General features: G+C 44.3%; 1 protein-coding gene and 1 long non-coding RNA gene across 3 annotated transcripts in view; one reads left to right on the forward strand and one right to left on the reverse strand.

Annotated features, from left to right (window-relative positions):
• The window catches only part of LOC123349632 (protein BEAN1-like), a 103,090-nt gene extending 96,667 nt beyond the window's left edge, over positions 1–6,423 (reverse strand). The window contains exons 1-2 of one of the 2 annotated variants that reach the window (XM_044987842.1): positions 6,191–6,423; positions 4,944–5,018 (exon numbers count right to left, since the gene is read on the reverse strand). In XM_044987842.1, coding sequence (XP_044843777.1) covers positions 4,944–5,018; positions 6,191–6,224 — 109 coding nt within the window. In that variant the 5' untranslated portion in view covers positions 6,225–6,423. The remainder of the gene's footprint in view (positions 1–4,943; positions 5,019–6,190) is intronic. The other variant, XM_044987843.1, reaches the window with a different exon arrangement.
• Positions 1–15,872, forward strand: part of LOC123349634 — a 119,337-nt gene that overhangs the window by 26,002 nt on the left and 77,463 nt on the right. The gene's annotated exons all lie outside the window — the stretch shown is intronic.

The following is a 15,872-nucleotide window of genomic DNA, read 5'->3' on the forward strand; positions in this document are numbered from 1 at the left end:
TTCACGAAGATATTAAATTAATTGCCCTCTTAAATTTATGTTGTAATTTACTGACTCTTTAACTGAGGCAAATACACACTTCTCTTTAAGCACAGCACTGACTTGATTTATAACAAGTTGATTAACAAAAGGACATAGGCTAAGTGATACCAATTAGCAGGGATAAAGGTAGAAATGGTTACAATCAAATAGATAAAAGACAAACTTAATCTAGCAAGATGCAGTCTTTGTTCAAGATGGTTTCTCTCACCCACAGTCTCCTTTCTAGCTTTGACTGGCCAGGCTGCCCAGGATCTGTCACAGAGATGAAATCATTTGGTTCCTTTGTCTCCTAAGGCAAAGGATAAAGATGGTCTCTGCTCCTTTAGCCCTAAAGGGATGTCTTTATTTCACAAGTCAGGAAGCCCCCTGCCATATGCGCCCTTATAACATGCAGTATGGCAAGGGGAAAACAAACTGTAGGGAGGTGCAGGGTAGTATGTGAGCAGGAAAGGTACAAAATCCCTTTTTTGTATAGCTGTCTCAAGTCTCTTTGCAAAACATCCACCTGTAAAAAGGAGTTTCAATCAAGGAGCATAGGGAGCAGTTGCTCTGAGTGACCCCATCCATTGCAGATTAGTTATTGCAGCTCAGGTCTGGCAAAACCTGCATTCCTCCTCACTTCTGTGGACGTGGATGATTTCTGCTGTGGTGGCAGTGGGGTGGCTTTGCTTTGCATGGAGAGTGGGGCAGGATTTGGGGAACATATACAGGCTGCCTGCTCCCCCTAGCAGCACAGTTCCATAGGGCTCCTTGGATGGGTGGAGGCTGGAAATGGCTGATACTGGTGAATCTGTTTGGTGATTCAGTCACCTATGCATTTCCACCATACATTGTGCACTGAGATAAGAATGCAGAGACTTGCAGAGACTTGCAGCAACCTCTGCTCTTCCTCCGACTGCTTAAGTAGTATACAATAGCCACTGGATCCATGAAACCACTGATTCACAGGCCCCACTCAGGTATATCTCCAAGTTAATCTTTGAGCTGGAGCACAGGGAGCCTTGTGCTTGTCAGGCTTCTGTCAGGCTCCTTGATTCCTGGGCAGGGTGACTGCATCCATTTTACTATAGAGGAGGGCCCACAGAGGCTGGAGGGACGGGAAGAAGCAGGATTTGTCACCAGGAGCAGAAGCTGAGCCTGCAGTCGTGGCTGCAGAGTGACTGTTTTGTTTGCTTGATAAGGATTTGGTTGTTCACGAGTTAATGCTTATTCAACCTTCATCCTCTTCATGGAGTCACAGAGCACAGCTGGCAGCCCTGTAGTCAATGACAACACAGCCTGAAGCCAGCTGTGCTGCTGCTCTGTGTATGTGGGGACTCAAGTGGAGCACTGAGGCGATGGTTTCCTGAATGTCTATTCAAGGATATGTAGGATTAGGGGCAGGATATTCTGCAGAATTTTCTCAGTAGTGGTGTGTGTGTGGTTTTTTTGTTTTTTTTAAATGGCCTTGCCCTTTGCTGTATTCATCTTCATGCACCCGGGGACAAAGCCACAGAATTTCTGGATGTGTCCCTTTACGTTTTTGAAGCTAATTCTTTTAAGGGCAAGTTTTCAAAACCTGCAAAGTTCAAGATGAGGCAATCAAAGAATTTTTTTTTTAATCAGGCCTGTCCGCCTGCCTGCCTAACTTGTGCATGCAGTTATCTTGAGTAACACCTGTCACTTTGGCCTTTTGACTTGTGTTCATAAGCTGAATAATTGCATCTGCAAACTAGGTGTACAACTGCACATGTATCTCTGCCTGCTTTTAAATTATTTCTTCAGAGGGGGTCACTGGAAAGTGAAAAAGGAAGTGACTTGAGTGGAGGAAAGTGAGCTTGAAGACTGTGTCCTGCTTGCCTAGCTATGTGAACAACTTTGGCCCATGTTCACCTAACTATCAAGAGAATGGGGCTGAAGTTCATGACTGCAGACTAAACAAACTATTTAAAGTTATTTGTAGAACTGGTTTGAATTTCTCCCCTCATTTCCATCTGTCTTCAATAGAAAAGCTTTTGGTTTTTCAATAAAAAGTTAAACTTCTTTTCAGATGGCAAACTTTTTAATTGAAAACTTGAAACTTTGGGCAGAAACCAAACACTTTGTGGAAAAACTTTCATTTGACAGAAAAATAGGTTTTAGACTAACTTTTTTTTTATGGAAGGCTTTCCATCAGCCCTGTTAATGTGCAATTCAAGTCAAATGCTTCACCCAGTCATACTCCTGAATTTTAATCTAATCTCTGAGCTCTTGACCACCAAGCTGGAGGTCAGGGGCTGGCTCTCCTGTTCTGGTTTTGAGAGAGATTGCATCCTGGACCTGAGAACTTTCCCAATGGAAGTTTTTGGCTATGATAAATCCAATATTTTTCTCACATGCACAAAACTGTCATCAATATTTTGTTAGGAGGTGGAGTCAAGACTCTAGTCACTCTGACCCACCTGCTCAGGAGGGTGAGTAGCAACCCTGTGGAGCTTGCATCATGCAGAAACATTAGACTGGCCATGGCCAAACCAGAAATTCAGACTATCTCTAATAACACAAGTTAGGTACAGAAGAGTTTTACAATTCTCATTACAAGCATTATCCTAATTAAAAGCAATTACCAAGGAGTAGAGTCTGGCTGAACTCTGCTCCGTACATGATCCTTTGTGCAAAGGTGGGAGGGGAAACAAAGTTGGCTTAAAGATAGAATAGCACCAGGGCTGCTCTATAATATGCTGACTCCATCAGCACCACTGCACTAGGACCCTCTGCTAGCCTAGATTCCACGGGCACACAAGGTACTCTAGACAAGCTCTTTTGTACACCAGCCAACAATTGCCTACTGCAAGGGGTTGACAGGAGAACGGGGAAGAAACCTGCATTGTCACTATCTGTGCTGTACTTGCTATATGGATATACAGAGGACCTCTGTCTCCAGGGCTGCCAGTCTGGCAACTTTCACAAGTATGAAGTTCTGTTCAAAAGTTATTTTTAAAATCTCTCTTGACTAGGATTTTATCCTCAGTGTCATTAGAAAATGGTGCATTGCACACGTGTGGTTTATCTCAAGCATGAATTTCAATAGTCATTACAGCATGGGCTTCTCTGGTTTACATGGCCAGGAAATTTAATTCCTTCTACACTGCTGTAACACTTTTTGCTGTAACTGTGGGATCAAGGCCTACCAGTATGCAGGGATCTAATGCAGTAAAACGCAGACCAATACCAGTACATATTTCTTCTGGAGTGATGGAGATGGAGTTTGGAGGGACCAGGGAGGGGAACATGAAGGAATCCTGCTAGGGGAGGGAGTAGGAAAAAATCTCTGGGGGAGAACAGGGATGAAGAAACTACTTTGAGGGGGAGAATATCAAGGAATGTGGGGATGAGGAATGGATGGAAAGTGTGTGCATTATGACAGGGACTCCAAAGGTTTAACAGATCTGGATCATATAGGTAGACTAGTGCTATGTACTTGAACTGTGAATATCCTGCACAGTTAGCTGAATGCAAAAATTCATTAGAAAATGACTAAACAGTACTTACTCAAACACTGAAGCAAGTACATGTTATAATTAGTTTCTTATGGCCACAGGTTTCCCATGACATTGGATGGTTTTTTTATCATCATCAGTCCCGTTTTCTTAAGCAGCCATTTAGTAGCTTTAATAAGGTGAGCTTTTAGAGTTGTCCATATCTTTTGGAAGGCCACTGTTGGAAGCCCTTCCCCTTTTTAAAAAAAATCTGATATTGTTTGGGTGATGATGGTTGACAATATCATCAGCAATGTTCAGTCAATATCTGCTGGTCTTGAATTTGCTTTACAGCCCTAGTCTGGCATGTTTTTGCTAGGAGTTCAGGTTCAAAGCCAAACTGAAGTTATAGCAAATACTTAAACTCTGAAAGTCAGCGACTTTGATCTCTTTAGATTTGCCAAGTAATCAGCTTTATGGGTCAAATTCTGCTCTCTGTTGCAGCAGGGCCCAATCCTGCAAACCTTAACAAGAACAACTTTTCTTACTGTAGTCCCACTGAGCTCACTGTTCAGGGTAGCATGCTCTAAGGTTCATAGTTTTCCAGGCCGTAAATGTGGAGTAGTTCCACTGACTACGTAACTGAAAGCGGAATTTGCCCATTGTCTGTCTCTCAAACTTCAGACCTAAACTGAATTATTCTTACCATGATGATGGTCCAGTTCTTGTTTTTGTTATAGAAGAGTTAATCTATTTACATTATTTCAGCAATACTTTCTCTGTGGAAAAAATGTCTGTCATCCTTCATATGTCTTTGTCTTCACTTTTCTTTGCTTAGTAGGGTCCTGATCCAGCATCAGAACCTGTTAGCATGGATTTCTACATCCATCTGGATTCCCATGCTAGATTTAGGGCCTTAAAGTTAATACTCCCTATTAAGATTTTTCATGCAATGACTACCCAAAAAATAAAAATAAAATACATTTTAAATTGTCATTTTGTAGACACTTCTCTTCTGACAGTAACTGTCAAAAATGGTGTGGAATTTCTGAAACCACAGGCAGCTTAATGTCCGCCTAGCCAGATTGCAAATCAGTTTTGTCAGGAAAGGGCTTATGTTTTGTTGTGGCTGAAGACGTTTTAAATAGCAGGAAAGAAGGCAAATAGATCTAAAGAATTCGAGACTTTAAAAGTAACAATTTTACAGGCTTTGTTCTCAGGCAAATCTCCCTGACTTCAATGAGTTTTTTGCCTGAGTAAGGATTGCAGGATTTGACCTTTAAATAAATGAGACCTTTAAATAATGGCACAGTTCTGTTAACACAATTGTTTTCTTAGGCAGAAAGCTATTTGCTCTTTACTGGATTGATACCTTATCTTCTAGAAGACTTTAAATATATTTGTACAACTGTACATGACTGCAAGCATGCCATGAAAGCAGTTTTTTAAAAAATGATTACTTACAGAGATTGGAATAATTGCTGCCTATTCCAATGTGGATGGAGCTTCCAGAGATGAGAGGAAGATGTAAGAAAAGAACTAAGGAGGGAAATAAAAAGAGTCCTTAATAGCAGTTTTGTCTCAGAGCCAGATGTCATTTGATGACACAAGTTGTTGCTAAAGTGCACCCACTCTCTAGTGACAGAGCTGTATATTTCAGATTGTGAATCCACAACAGATGCAGTTTGAATGTGTAAATAAAATTTGTTGTTGCTTCGAATTTCCTAGGAATCGGTCTATTTTTAGGAAGTGCTATTATACAAGACTTCAGTGCCTCAAGGATTCCAAAAAGCCATGTTTAGACAACACTGTCATGCAAATAGGCTAATTATTATTGTTAAGCATTTCGTCAATTACTGAAATGGGCACCTACCCTGGCAAGGCAAAATAATGCTTTCCTAACTTGCTTACATAAACTAGCTGTGTGCCAAAGTGGGGCTGGAATAGTAAAATGTATCCTGGAATGTATACAAAATTTCCCACTACTTATTTTAAATATTAAACTGCTTTAAAGACTTAAATTTAAATAAAGTACAAGTGTACACTATATAGGCAACAGAATACACACACAAAAAAGTAGCCTAAATCATAAAAGATGTCTTCTTAAGAAGACAATTCAGTTTCTCTATTATTACATAGAAAACAAGCATTACTAGATTAAAAAAAAATCAACTGTTTTGCAGATTAAACTATATTAAATATCTCCCTCCCTCTATCCTCAACTGCTAGCCCTCTCAAACTATTTTATAACTAGCATAGAAATATTTCTAATCTTGCCCCCTTAGCTAGTAAGAGAGAAAGACCCCACTGCATTTCTTGGGAAAGGCGCATCGCCCCTTCAATAAACGGAGCAGGGCCCCTCTCTCTAACACTTTTTTTCTTGGAGGGGGGGGCGAGGAGATGAGTGTCTAACACATCTCAAAGTTCCCCCCTCCCCCCTCCACGCTGGTGCTGTCCCCTAATGAGGGGTGGGGGGCAGGAGGGAGCCGCAGCGCAGCGCCGCTTGCTCCCTCCCCGGTGTTGGCCGAAGAACGCCCCTGCCCGCCCGGGGGCTCCGGGCTGCCGCCCGCGCTGTGCCCAGGCGGGGCCGGGGCTGCGCGGAGAGTGGTGGGTTTCCCCCCCGGGGGTGGCGATGCCCCTGCAGGGCGGCGACCCCCGTGGAGCGCTGGGGCGAGGGGCAGCCCCAGGGCACCGCGCCCCCCATCCCTTACCCGAGCACACACAGGCGGCGGCCGCGCTCTCCATGCGCCTCGGCGACAGCTGGCGGGGCTCCCAGGCGGCTCATGGGCGGCGGGGCAGCAGCGGTGGCGGCGGGGGAAGAGGCGAGCGCGGCTCCCAGGCGCTGACGCTCCCCGCCGCCTTCTCGGGTCGGGCGGGCCGGAGCAGCAGCGGGCGGCCCGGCAGGGACCAGGCGCCCATGGAGTCTGCGGGCGGGCGGGCGGCGAGTGACCTCAGCCCGGCAGGGGCCAGCAGGCGGCGGCGGCGGCGGGTCCCTCCCAATGGCCGGGGGCCATCGCTGTCATCCCCTCCCGGCGCGCGGGGGGGGACGGACGGGGGCGGTGCCAGCCGCGCGGGGGTGGGGGGCTGGTGCTCGCTGCCTGCCCGCCCGGGGAGCCGGGGATCCCGCACCGCGAGGGCGAGAGCAGCCGCGGCGCGGGGCGCGGGGGGGAGCGGAGCCCGGATCACCCCGCGCAGCGCTCGTCCTCCGGGAAGGTCGCACGGTACCGGAGGCGGAGTGCGGCGGGGACTTGCCCAGCGCCGGGCGGGGCGTGTAACAGCGAAGGGCTGGTCCGGCACCCTGGCTCTGCGCTGAGCATCCGCCCGCTACTCCTCAAAGGCGCCGGGGGTGCTGAGCGCCTCGCAGAGTTTGGCTCCATGATTTTGGATCTCTCCAAATAGCTTCCTCCGGCACCAGTGCTTGCTTTCTGTTCCCTCCCCCCGCTCATGAAACCCAGCCTGGGGCTAGGGGTTACTGGCAGAACATTTCTTTTTGAGGTGTGTGTGTGTGGGGGGGGGACGACACATCACTTCGCTCTCCATGTTTCCCCTTTTCCTCCCCTCCCGCTCTCACTGTCACTTTCGGGGACGGGGTAGTGAGGAGAGGGTTGAAAAGGTTCTGCTTTGTTTGTAAATACTCCCTGATTGTCTTGCTCTGCCAAGGTGCTGAAGTCATGGTCAACCTGTGGAAATCGTTGCCAGGGGATGTAATTTGTGAAAGCCAAAGGTATAACTAGGTTAAAAAAAGAACTAGATAAATGGAGGATAGATCCATTAATAGCTGTTACCCAAAATAGTCAGTGGTGCAACCTCATGTTCCAGGTGTCCCTAAACCACCAGCTGCCAGAAGCTGGGACTGGCAACACAGGATGATTATTGCACTTGATTATTGCCCTGTTCTGTTAATTCCCTCTGAAGCCTCTGGCACTGTCTGCTGTCAGAATACAGGATACTGGGCTAGATGGACCTTTGGTCTGACTTAATATGGCCATTCTTCTGTTCTTATTGACAACCCAGAAGCCTGAACAGTTATGAATCCAACCAGGGTCCACTCTGATAGGTGCAGACACTGGCCCTACTTTATTTATTATTGACTAAAAATCAGCTAAAAGGGGCATAACTGTGGAAATAAGTAAACATCAGGGAGGGAAAGGAATTGTTTGGGTGGTGCAAGGGATTGAGAGTAACTGGATTAAATTAAGAAAGAACAAATTTAGGCTGAATATCAGCAAAAAACAAACACTTTCTAATGGTGAGATCTATTGCAGGGCTGGCTTTAGGCCGATTCCCCCGAATTGAGCCCTGCTCCTAAGAGGGCCCCACATCCGCGCCTAAGAGGTCCCTATGCCCTAAAGAAGAGCGGAAGTCCGGTCTTCGGCGGCACTTCATCAGTGGGTCCTTTACTCGCTCCGGGTCTTCGGCAGCATTTCCGCGGCAGGTCCTTCAGTGCCAAGTGAAGGACCCACTGCTGAAGTGCTGCTGAAGACCCAGACCACCGCCGGGTATTCAAATCGGGCCCCATGCTTCCTACAGTCGGTCCTGTCTATTGGATCATAGAAAAGTCTCCCAGGGCAAGCAGGGAAGCCCCAATACAAGAGACATGTAAAGTAATAAGATCTAGAATATATACTGTAGTAAGCACATCTGCTTTAGTAATTCTGTTTCCTGTTAACCTGTGTACATACCCAAGCCTGCGAACAATTATTGCTGTATAGGTGATACTTGTTGAGCGCTCTACTCATGCGAGCAAGCAGCAATGAGAATTGACTAAATTATTTTTCTATCTGGACCTTCTCTTTATATATTAACGGCAGGGGAGAGTGGTAGGGGATCTCTGTGAGGGTGATGAAGAGATCCTGGCTGTCAGGGAAAGCGGGAGTGTGTTCGCTGTCACCTGCGCCGTCCTCAAAAGACCCTTCCTCAGCTTCCCCATCGGCGAACATCGAGGAGGAACTGTCCCGGTACACTATTCCGTCCTCGGAGTCCACCGTCACTGGTGGGGCAGTGGTGGCAGACCCACCTAGAATGGCATGCAGTGCCTCGTAGAAGCGGCATGTCTGGGGCTGTGCTCCCGAGCGTCCGTTTGCCGCTCTGACTTTTTGATACCCTTGTCTTAGGTCCTTGACTTTCACGCGGCACTGCATCGCATCCCGGCTGTATCCTTTCTCTTTCATGGCTTTCGAGACCTTCTCGAAGGTCTTCGCATTCCGCTTGCTGGAGCGCAGCTCCGAGAGCACAGACTCCTCGCCCCACACAGCGATCAGATCCATGACTTCCCTGTCAGTCCATGCTGGGGACCTCTTTCTATTCTGGGATTGCCCGGACTCCTCTGCTGGAGAGCTCTGCATCGTGGCAGGTGCTGCGGAGCTCGCCCCGATGTGCAACCAGAACGTCAGATTCAAAGTGCCCAGACAGGAAAATGAATTCAAATTTTCGCGGGTCATTTCCTGTGTGGCTGGGCAGAGAATCCAAGCTCGGACTGCTGTCCAGAGCGTCAACAGAGTGGTGCAGTGTGGGATAGGTCCCGGAGCTACTAAGTTCGATTTGCATCCACACCTAGCCTAATTCGAGCTAGCCATGTCGAATTTAGCGTTACTCCACCTGCCGGGGTGGAGTACCAAATTCGAACTAAAGAGCCCTCTAGTTCGAATTAAATGGCTTCCTGGTGTGGACGGTTGAGCGGTTAGTTCGAATTAACGCTGATAAATTCGAATTAAAGTCCTAGTGTAGACCAGGCCTAAGTTACCTAACCCTGAATGATGCCTTCCACCTCCTCCCACACTTTTGACTAGTTCTGTGGTTCTATGAACAACTTCCCTGATATTTCAACAACTTCTTTAGACCCAGTGCTTGAGCTGTCTGAATTTCTCATTGGTTCCATGGTGATGTTCTTAGGATTGTCATGAAGTTTGCAAATGGTCCCAACTTTGGGAATTTTAAGATTTGTTTACCAGATGGGTAGCTTGCTGCTGCTCTAGGTTTCTTTTTACCTAAGTAGCCAGTGATTTATTAAGCTTTGTTGAACTTCAGTTTGTCTCATGGCCTTTGGAAGTATATTTCATTCTCTATCATTGGTGACTTGTCTCGGTGACACTGTACATTTTGTGTGATTCCCAGAAACACTGGCTGTGAGATGCTGAAGAGCTTCAACTCACTGATTTCCGTAGGTGGGAGAGGGCTGTCAGCACCACAGAGGACAGGGCCCCCTGAAAACAATCCTGTCTCTTCTGTATTGTGTTTATACAGTGCCTAGCACAATGGGGCCTCTAAGAGCTATTGTAATACACTTACATAATATTGTCAACAAATACCCCCATCCTAAAATTCACCCCTGAAAAGTCAGTTGCTAACTTGTAACATCTTCCTCAGTCTATGCTGTCTAGAGATTTGCATCCTGTCTTGGTAGAACAGGTACAAATTATGACTTGTGCTCATAAAAGATATGTCTACACTCCAGCTCGGAGTGTGTCTCTGAGGCAAACGCTAACTTGTGCTGCAATGTCCACACTGCTTGAACAAAGTTAGCCCCCCAAATACAAGCTTGCCTGACCCCCGGTTCCCAACTCAGGTTGCTAGCCCATGTCACAGTGTTCACACTGCGATTTTTAGTGCACTCGTTCAAGCGGACGTTCAGTGTGTGTCTCAAGCGGAGCTAGTGCATATTTTATCTACTCGGGCTGGGATACATGCTCCCAGCTGCCATGTATACAAATCCAAAGTGTCTTTCATTCAGATAGATCGCAAAGTGTTTCACAAATGACATGCCTTATATAGGAACTGCTTCACCTTCAAGTATAGCTATTTCAGGGGCAAAAATGAGTAGTTGTTTAACAGTGCACATTAAAACTCTACAGCAGTTTAGGGTAAGATATTAATAATATTTTATCCACTTTAAACTCCAAGAGCAACTCTGGGTAGGTGGACTTTATGCCAGTTTTGGTGATGTACCCCTGTTAACCAGGACATCAGCACTAGTGCTTTATTTTGCAGACAATGCTAACTCTAGCCAAGATTATTCAAAAGTACGAGACACAAATTTAGGTTTCTCAGTCCACATTAGGCATTTAAATAAACTGCCAGATTTTTTTTAAAGTGCTGAGTATGCAGCTGCTCCCCTTGACTTCAGAGGGAAACTGCTCAGTGCTAAGTACTTCTGAAAAACAGATTGTCTAGCCTCAGGGCTCTGTCTTTGAAACTCTTTGGCCCCCTCTGTAATGAAAGCTGTGGATGCTCAGTGTTGTTTAGATGTCTCAGTTTATGCACCCAAGTTTGATCTAAGTCACTCCTCAAAAGCCTAAGGAATCAGTGCGTCATAGCCAGGATTGGAATTGTGGAGTTCCTGCTCCCCAGGTCTGCAGACCACTGTTACTTAGAAGAATTAATAGATTTGAATGAAGGAGAAGCCATAGAAAATGTTGACTAGGATAGTTCCTTATTGAGCTGAATACTTTTTAAAAAAAAATCTGAACATCTATTTATGAAAGACCCTTTCCATTTGGCAGCATATACTGTGACTTAGCACAGCTTTGTTTCTAGGTCAGACCATACAATATATAATATGACCCAATAAAATCTACTGTAGCATTTTCACAGCACACACATAACTTTCCTGCCAGTCAGTAACACTGACACTGTGCACACACTAAATGCTATAGATTTTGCTTATGGCTTCTGATCTCTTAACGATTAAGGAGATCATACAATACATTCTCCCACATTCCATTGTGTGTTTTTTCTGGGTCAGTCATGCACCTGAATGAAACCAGCACATACTGCTGAATTCAGGTCAGAATCTTATTTGCACACTTGGTGCAATAAATCAGCAATAATGTGCATCTCCTTGGCTATACTATGGGAACATTTATATTTAGTCAAATTCATATTTTTTTTCTTTTTTGTTTTGGCAAAACAGACTTTTAATTATAAAGAGAATCTCACAGAAGATCAATGAATCACACTCAGAGAACAGTTTGTTGTGTTGAACACTAAGTTTTCATACAGAGAGCGAGTGCAAGGACAAAAACATTGAGTTTCAGCTACCAAGGTTTGTTCATATTCAGACTAGCTTGTCTCGCTAATATCACAAAACAAGAAGCGTCTGTATTTCAAAAGAGGCTCTTTACCTTGTGATTTACATACTGTATCTCTATGTTGTTTTCCTTCAGTCATGCCAAAAATGTGTTTTTCCTAATATTTTGAAATGTGGATCTTGACAGACTGTTGGAAACTCAAGATACATTCGCATTAGGATCACCATGATATTCTCTATGGATGGAATTGTGAAGGGGTGATGTTGGCTGTGACTATTTCTCCTTTTATTAATAATGGGCATTCAGTGAGAAGCCCTTGCTGAAGACAGATAATTTTATTCCTGGATGATCTTACATTTTTCTTCTATCCAGGGACTTCATTGTGGTTAAGCCACACAATTAGTACAGATTATAGAACTGACAGGGATCTTCAACCACGTTACCACCTTCTGCAACTAAGAATTTCCGTTAGATTGCTGTTGCTGAGTGCTGAATTGAAGCTGAAGAGTGGTGGCAATGTGGTGACTCATAGATGGGTGCATTTTGAAATGGCTGTCCATTTTTGGTAAGATAAAATTAATACTTTAACCATATCTCTAAGTGACTGACTGATACCCCCCAGACATCTCTTAAACATTTTAAAAGTCAACATTTAAATAAAGTGCATCACATCATACTGTTACAGAAAAGGTGGTAATGAAATGTATGTTATTGACTTGTTGGGCCATAGTATGGGCCTTAGCTAAAATACTTCACCATATCAGATGTGAGCATGGGAGGACATAAGACTTACTTCTCTGGATGGAGAATCCCAGACCTTGTCTAGAATATCACCATTGATTTAGCACCAGCGAATCTTCGGCAGGGGTAGCATGTACAGGCACTTTTGCTATCGTGTCATCTACCTGTCTTTTGAGCCTGGTCTACAATTGCATTCCTGTGATAGCTAGCACAGGTGCACCTAAGCTAGGTTAACAGTGGAAGAATGTTCCCGGTGTAGAGCAGCCCCAGACAATCTGGCTCCAGTAGGCATGGGTTAAAGTTGTACCTGTCTGAGAACTTCCATTGTGTTTCAGAGCAGCCCAACAAAGAGAGGGCAGGGGACAGGATTAACACACATGCCCACCTGGACTAACCCCTGCTCAGTACTGAGGAAAGGCACCTTGAAGTGAGGGAAGATGTGGCTTTGGACAGGGCGTTCCCAAGTCCAGGTGCAGGGACCAGAACTACAGGACAACATAGGAATAAAGAGACTGAGACATTTTTTACTAAGAACTGTGTGTCTTGTCTGCATTAAGGTTTCACGGTCTTGCAACTGTGGTTTAGCTGAACTGGTGTTGACTATGGTGTGTCAGGATTGCTGGTCTTTGTGGATAGGCTAAGCCCAGTTCCCTTGCCCCTGGTCCCGGGGAACCCAATCCTGGCAATTAAAGAGGGCTGGGCTGCCACTAGGCAGTTGTAGGAGATTGACTGACTGAGACTCCCCAGGCTGTCCCCTAGGGAGGAAAGACCCACCCTAGAGCAGAGCTAGCTCCTGTGGTGACTCTCTGGAGCAGGGGGCCAGAGGCTCAGGGAAGCAGCCTTGTGCCTGTTGTTCTAGGAAGGGAGCTGTGCTGACAGAAACTGGGAAGCTGCCAGAAGCAGGAGTGCCAGAGACCCTTGGAGGGGGTGGCCCTGAAGCCTGATACTGAGCAAGGAGTTAAAACTGTTTTTTCTGTTTGCTAACCTCTAAGAAAATAAACCTCCTTGCAAAAGACTGGGTGTGGCAGCACATGCTTTGGGGCCAGAGGGAAATATAGCTTGGTGACATAACGTGAGATTCCAGCCCACTCCTAGAATAAGGGGGAGATCCACCTATTAGTGACATGACAGCAGCAGGTGGCTGCTATGCAGCAGCAGCCAGAGAAGCAACAGCAGACCCAGGCCCTTGATAAGTTTATGCAGGGGTTCTCAAACTGGGGGTCATGACCTCTCAGGGGGTTGTGAGGTTATGATGTGGGAGGTCATGAGCTGTCTGCCTCCAATCCAAATCCCACTTTGCTTCCAGCATTTATAATGGTGTTAAATATATAAAAAAGTGTTTTTAATTCATAGGCTTGCTATGTGAAAGGAGTCACTAATACAAAAGTTTGAGAATCGCTGAGTTTATGGAAGGGATGGAATGATGAGACTGCCTACAATGGCATGTAGCCAATTTGCAACTGCTAGCAACAAATATACAGGAGGATAATTAAACCCTTAGTTCAGGTTTAAACTACCTAAGACTTTGGTAGAAGATGGACTATCCCCGCCCCTTCTCTTCTAAGTAAACATTTTTCACACACATGTAGCTTACCTTGTTAGATATCAATGTTATCACTATGGCAATATAGTATCTGACATGTCAATATTTGCTTTACAAACACTGGGGTCAGTTCTGCTCTCATTCGAGTCACTGGGATATTTGCTATCAACTTCAGTGGAAGCAGGAGCAGATCCTTGGTGACTTGAATTTCCACGTGTTACAATGCACAAATCAACTCCTATTTGCCTTACTCATTGAGTAGTTCCATTGACTTCAGTGGGTCTGCTTGTGTGAATAGAGTGATCAGGATTTGTCTCATGTGAGAAGAATACCATGTGTGTGAAGGATGTTGTCTTCAATGGGAGCAGAATCAGGCTGAGATTTTACCTGAATTTTCTGGCTTTTAAAAGTTTAGCCTAAGTTAATAGAATGCTTGTGATATAATTTTCTGTGTTCGGAGGAACGCATGTGGTGCTGTATTTCCTTTAGCTATGTTCTCCTTTTAGTTTTCCCCTCCCCTCTCTTTCCATGTTTTTAATGCCGTCTTTTAAACAGAAGTAACTTGGAACAGTGAATCTATTTCCATTTTGAGATCTGTTGTAAAATGGATCAGGATTTCCTAAAGAGTTGTGACAAAATGTTAGCTTTTTAAATTGTACTGTTTATTTGGGGTTCTCTAGAACACACTTCCAAGAAATCTCAGGATGAAAATAGTCTTCCGTGATCAATACAATTTCAGCTGTTATGCTGGCAATTTTCAAGCAATGGGTTTGAATGTAATTAAAGAGACATGAATTCCCAGCATGATAAGGATCTACTGAGTTTGAACATATACTGTAGAATTATTAATAAGAGAACTGCACCTGTTTTTCTTGAGTGGATAACGTTTTAAAAACATGTTGTATAGATCAGTATATATAAATTTTCAACCAACATGTAGGGCATGTGAAATTAATATGCTTATAGATTTAAAAATTAGTTACTAGAAATATTTTCCCAGATAATGTAGATCTTCTTCAAGCTCAAGTTATCCAGAGAAGAAAAATATATTTTACAAAAAATTCATAATCTAGCTAAATATACCAATAAAAAGCTATTTTAAAGTAATACTAGGGCCCAAATTCTGAGTAGTGACTGAAGTAAGGAAACACAGAATTAATACTGAAATTGTTCTTACATTAGTTCAGAAGACTGGACTATCAGAACAATCCTCTACAAGAATCTCAAACCATGCCAGAACCTCCAAAGTCTAATACAGTCTTCCCTCTCTTCTAAAACCTGTCTGATTCTTTTCCTTCTAAACTTTGTAAAAACAAAAATTGTTCCTAACTAAGGATCAAGAGCCAAATTCAGTTTGCTGCTTACTAACTTTATGTATACTTCTCAGGGGGACAGTCCCATACACTGCAATCCTCTTTCTGTGCACGTTTCCTCTTGAATACACTTGTTTGTAGTTTTGTGTCTCTTTCTTTTGGATTTCCTTGTGCCAGCCAGGCAGTAGGATATTAAGGAGAAAATTTTATCTCAGTTTTATCTCCTTTTCCTGTCATTCTTTGACTCCTTAATTAAATTTACAGTTAATTATACATGTTATTTTGTGTTGACCTTTACAGGAGCTGCCTGGCAATAATGCAGATTCTCAGTCTTTTTTAATCACTCCTTATATAAGTTAACCACAAGTTCTAGTGAGGCTCTGGCACATAGAAATGGGAGGCAGAAAATGGTCAGCAGATAAATAATAAACAGTATATGTCTAAAGCACACCTGTGAAGGATCTGCATTATGGAATATTCTGAATGTCATGCACTGTGTTCTATGTAAGAAATTGATGATGATCCTATGTATCTTTCATCCTTAACTACCCAAAGTATCTTACAGATGATGGGCCAATATTAAGCTGCCCATTTTTAATAGGGCATCCAAATCCTGTATGATGTGGATGTTCAGCTCTGCACTTAAGTGAATAGAGCAGCCATGTTTATCACAAAGGGCTGATATGATTGTCCAAATGCAGGATGTGGATGTCCTCTGATGGTGACCATATTTGAGAATTGGTATCTTTAGGTACAGGGGCCACTTCAC

Source organism: Mauremys mutica, chromosome 14 (assembly GCF_020497125.1).
Source record: "Mauremys mutica isolate MM-2020 ecotype Southern chromosome 14, ASM2049712v1, whole genome shotgun sequence".
NCBI lineage: Eukaryota > Metazoa > Chordata > Testudines > Geoemydidae > Mauremys > Mauremys mutica.